General features: G+C 42.1%; 1 protein-coding gene across 1 annotated transcript; it reads right to left on the bottom strand.

Moving 5' to 3' along the window:
* Positions 1-329: 329 nt before the first annotated feature.
* On the bottom strand, positions 330-3,357 carry LOC124264482 (zinc transporter ZIP1-like). Its single transcript, XM_046699222.1, has one exon. It carries the CDS (start codon positions 2,009-2,011, stop codon positions 920-922), a length of 1,092 nt encoding a protein of 363 aa, XP_046555178.1. The 5' UTR covers positions 2,012-3,357; the 3' UTR covers positions 330-919.
* Between the last annotated feature and the right edge of the window lie 2,216 nt (positions 3,358-5,573).

The following is a 5,573-nucleotide window of genomic DNA, read 5'->3' as shown; positions in this document are numbered from 1 at the left end:
TTTGACGACATGAATACTGACATGAAATATCCCTATTGAGACATTGATGTTAAGTCATGTTACGTTCACTTCACATAGATTTTATACACGTATCTTTTCTGTTAGTGATTTTGCATCCTTCTCCCCACTCTCACTATGTAAACTTCAAGAGATTTGAATATCAGGTTTGGATGTAATTCAAAATGAAGAATTAGATGTTTCCCTAAAAATATCACCTTCTTGGGTTTGTTGCTCCTTCGTCTGAGTTGGTCATATTGACATGATTAGGAGAAATCCGTATCTGACTTGGTAAATCCCTCTCTCGAAAATCAATAATCACAAACCTTGAGTAACAAGCAAAATATATTCAATATCATACTATGATCTGATACAGTTACACATCTGTTTGTTGGACATGTTAGAAAACATTTAGCGTCCTTTGACATGGATTTGTGGCTGCGTGGAAATATAGAAACTCACCATTGATTTGACACACTCAACCAAGCATTACTGAAACTGACTTATGTCTACGGTGTCTGTTAAAATCCGGCAAATCCTTCACAGAGTCTTCGTCGTCTTCATCCCCTCATTTGATAGTGAGACGGACACCCGAGGGCATACAATCGAATTTAGCCATGTTCCCTTGAGGTGTTATGGAGAATTTCTAGACCGGCTCGTCACTAATCAGAGTTCATCGTCCGATCTTTGAAAGTATTTTGGCTGATAAAGATGTATCACAACCGCAGTATACTGTTCTGGCCAAAGTTGACATGCATGTTCAGAAACCTGGATGTGATTTGTCGAAGAGACTACATCTACAAGCAGAACACCACAAACATTCAGCATTACGAAAGCTCTTGGGAACCGTAGAAGCAGTGGTAACGGAGCATCGTGGCACACTCGCGTCGTTCTCTGATTAGATAGCACTTAGGACTGATTATCATGACATAGTGATAGCAAACACAACAGCCATCAAAACAAAACCCACGAAGGAACACCCAATTCTCTTCATGTCATCTTTTCCTTGTAGGTCCTTGAAGAGAATGTCAAAGAATACAATGTAAAATATTGTTCCCGTAGCAAGACTCTGTAGAATGGCCTCGGGCACGGTAACGTCAGCATACAACATAGCTCCTGATGATATAACAATGCCTATTACAATTCCTAAAGCAGATATGAGAGTAAATGTTCCAATACAAAGCCAGGCTGTACCCTGCTTCTCCTCTGTATTACACAAGTCCATTCCTAGTTTGAAGGCTAGAACACAGCGATGGGCACAGATCGCAAAACAAAGGCTCCAAACGTTGCTCTCAACACTTTGTAAACCTAGGGTCATACCTTCAAACACACCATGGAAGGAGAGCGCTGTTATATAGATTATCAGTCTAAAGTGTCCTTTATTAGAATAGTCAGCTTTGGTGAATTCGGACACTACCTTGTTTACCTCAATATCCTGGAAAGGGGCTGGCTCAATGTCCGATTCAAGGGTGTCCTTAATAGTTGTTTCATCCACCCTGTCGTTGATATGGAGATCTTCGGACAACCTATCCTGATTTCCGTCGGATCGGAGACTGGTGGTTTCCACGTTCATCTCCATGTGGTCAAGGCCAAGCGTGTCCTCTATTGGCAATGACTTCTTTCTCCGTCGTTTTGGTTTACGCTCTGCCTCACTTGCTTTAACATACATCCATTTAATGAACTGATCAACGAAAACAATTCCATAAAATCCGGCCATTATCAATAGTTCTGGCACCGCGTACGTTGACCGCGACCCCATGTTCCTCATGACGACTTGTATCTTGTTACGGGTGTCCGGCAGGAGGTGAAGAAAGCATGTCGCCAGAAATATACCACCCGAGAAACACCGAAGTCCACAGAGGAAGTACTCAATAGTTTGGCGGTTCTTGGAGAGAAAGTTCGGCGCATGCATGAGAATCCGAAGGGGGCATAGGCCCGTCAATACTGTCAGGATAGTCAAAATGACTAGCGAAATTATCTTCGCTACAACTACCTCCATATCTAACTCCTTCATCGGTCCCGGGTAGCCTAAAGGGCCCGACCCCTCAGGCAAACTTGGATTGGGAAAAAAAGATCGTTCCCCGAGACAGTTAAATCTGTCAAGGGGTTGGAACTATTTGGCAAAATCTTGACTCTTTGGTGGCAGTCACAAAATCCGAAGTTTAAGTTGCAGCTGTCAATGTGTATGAGTCTAAAACTGTCCAAATCTTGACTTGAACCATCGGTATTGTAGGGTGACTGTAAGCACTTGACGCTTTGCTATCGGAGAACACTTCTGTTTGAACATTCCTGGCTCACAGCATGAAAACACCGCCTACACGTCTCGAGCATACCTAGACTACTCTTCACTCCTATCCAAACGCACTCTCAGCCTGGCCCGGAAGCTTGGAGATACCGCACTCTATTCAGCTGAGCCAAGAGCCTCGAAAGCAGAGGAGGGTTATTCCAGGACAGCGAAACCTCCAGCCACTGGTCAAATCTGTGTTGACCATCTGCCGATCGAACTCTCCACGGGGCAGGTGCACACACCGAGCGAGACGATCAGAGAACTCGATAAAATATTGATCATTTCATTAATGCAACCTGATAGATGTTTTCTCACCGTCGCCTTTTTGCGGCTGCCAAACATAAGTTGAGAACTCCCCGTCAACCGCGACCCTCACTCTGCATAGTCTAACATGGTATAACATGGTATAACGGCACAACATCCATGGCTGTCGGAGTTCCGCATCAGTTTGCAGCTTTATCAGTGTTGCCGGCATTAGTCACCAAGTGCCGGCTGTTGTGACGTATTGTAGTAACTGTTTTTCACACTGTTTCCATTCGTTGTTAACACCAGCAAGATATGCCTTGGTTGTTGTCGCACTCCTAAAGATCATATAATCCAGTTCAACTAAGTCCAAATTTCAAAGTTGACGATATACTGTTCGTATTAATCTCACTCTTAATCCAGTGACACCTCTTCAGAGCCAGTCCTCCTCCGATTCCATATACCCGTTATCACCTGTTTATGTTGAAGTACTCCTCGTTTCTCACTTGAGTGTGTGTCCGTTCCGCTTGGTTGAAGGCTCTCAATTAGACGTCGTTACAAAAAGTTGAAACAGTAATATGCTAATGTTAACGAGTGGCTTTGACGCCAGGGATGTGTAGCCCTCCCGAGGGAATGATTTGCGTTTTGTGCTTTCCTTTCACTTGACAATTAAAACAGCACAACTCTGCGGAAAGTAGTCAGTATTGAATCTTTGCTTGGCTAGTCTGAGAGACCTTTCATATAAGTCGGCAGCCTCGCTTCATTGACAGGGTTTTGTACTTAACCGACACACAAAGCTTATTAGCGACAGAGTCAAACTGAAAAATATTGACTGCCCTCTACTATATTAACCGTATAGCTAGTCACGTGTTGACACTGCGCGCGCAATTCGCTCTCGCTCATCTGGTGCCAAGTCGTGGAAGCCTAACAGCGTTGGGAGACGGTTTAGAACAACCAGACATGCGGTGCTAGTCTGACATGTAAAGTGTATGTCGTGTGGTATAGTTATTTAGTTTTACCAGAGTCATACAGTCTATAACGGAACTCAATTCTGTAGATTCTAAGCATGTTAGGAAAGGCTCTGTAGAATCGTTGACTATGTTATTATCACAACCGTGGTAGCGAGTTCTCCGATCGGAGGGGAATCCTTTCGTTTATTGATCAGTTTCGCACGATAGTATTGTTGTATGGCGAGAGGGGGTAAATATAGACATCGTCAGTACTAATTACGAAAAGATTGATCGACGAATTCTGAAGATGTTACTTAAGTGGCAAATCTAACTGTCAGATCACATAAAGCCTTTTTCACACAAAACAGCTCTCGAGATTATTTTAAACCGACCTGGGGAAAGAAGTGCTTAAACATACTGTGCTTAGCGTTAGCAGATCAAACCACTTAAGACCCATTTCTGTGAAGAGCGGTGCTTGATTCTAACACGGACAGAACAATTGGTATTTGGGGACAAAATTAGCGACTTTATTTGTATCGATTCCATAAGATTGATTCTATATATGTGTCTATTTGGAGTAGATCTTTTGATGGGATATTCGTCAATATTTAAAGATTTATTTTGTTTGATTTTGCGCTTGCGTTATAAAACAATGTTAAAGCTTTATGTACGTGGTATTGGGTGCGTAACGATCAATAAAGAGACATAACTGGAACTGGAGAACTAGAAATCAGATTATATATCCGGTCTGGTCCTTGATGATGCTGTGAGGTGAAACAATCACAGTGCAAGCTTGATGTAGGAGGTCAACAACCCACTTTGTTACTGAATCATATCACGACGTTTTATTCCACTGTTGAGAAGTACTGTTAGAGTACAAATGTGTCCTTTCTATGAGGCGGGCATGCTTTCATAGCATTACTGGTAGTTTCATGTTTTAGCCAAGAAACGAATAGTGAGTAGCACTACAGATAGACTATTCCAGCTATATTAGTGCAGGCTAATAAATCAAATCTGAAAACTAGTGATCGACATCATGAACACCGGTAAACAGCGTCGGGACATGATGATGCATCGACCGTTGTAATTACTTACTGTCATTACTACTATCTTATGACAGGCACGGGACACTGAGGATATGTGGTAAGGCAGGATACGCTCATCTTTCCCCGAGCACCTCTTCTCGTGACTATTTTACCGTTAATCATAAACATGTGTTTATGATAAAGCCGGGACCGTCCAATGGGGTCTGTTGTTGGCAGAAACAAGTTATTATGAAGTAAGTCGATTTTATTTGAAATCCATCAAATGTTCACATTTTACACAGCTGCTTGTATTCAGTTATTCACAGTTTAAGCAAATGTACCAATCTCGCAATAACAAGAGTAATGATAGACTTTGCTCTTATTAGAGACCTAGTAGCGTAGATCGATGTTCATGCTGTTGATCACTGGACTGTCTGGTCCAGACTCGATTATTTACAGACCGCCGCCGTACAGCTGAAATATTGCTGAGTGCGATGTTAACTACAATCACTTCAATCTTATTAGAGATTTGTTTTTCCGCTTTTTCAAACATGCTATATACTCGTGAAACGTTACATGCTTAAAGGTCACATGCAACGTAAAACACAACTTTGCAGATTCTGATACCTTTCGGTATGGACTTACCGAAACAAATCGTCAAAAATGCAAATTCAACTTATAAAGTTGAAAAATAACGCGATGAAAAAAACCGCGCGAAATCGGAGTTCAAACGTTTCACTAATTTTCCCCAGACTTTTTAGGGGAAAACGGGTTTCAACAGCTGGGCTGCGCTCATAGCACGTGCGCAGTGAAATAGGTTCGCGCAACTTGGGACGCGGGTTGTCCGGTGAAGGCTTTGGTGTGAGCTATTTTCATAATGTTTTGTTGATATCTCACAGGCGCGAGCTTTTTATATGTTATGACAGTAAATTAACTGTTATATAATTTCACCACACGTTCTTCTTACCGAGTCACTTTCTCAGTTCGATACTTAAAAGCAATGTCATTATTTATCGTTGACAGAATTTCTAACTGTGATATAGATATGTCGTTGTCACAGACAAAACTCAA

The sequence above is a fragment of the Haliotis rubra genome, unplaced genomic scaffold (assembly GCF_003918875.1).
Source record: "Haliotis rubra isolate DU_JTF1 unplaced genomic scaffold, ASM391887v1 Scf927, whole genome shotgun sequence".
Taxonomy (NCBI): Eukaryota; Metazoa; Mollusca; class Gastropoda; order Lepetellida; family Haliotidae; genus Haliotis; species Haliotis rubra.
Note: the sequence above shows the minus strand (reverse complement) of the source record. Positions and strands in the feature narration are given on the sequence as shown.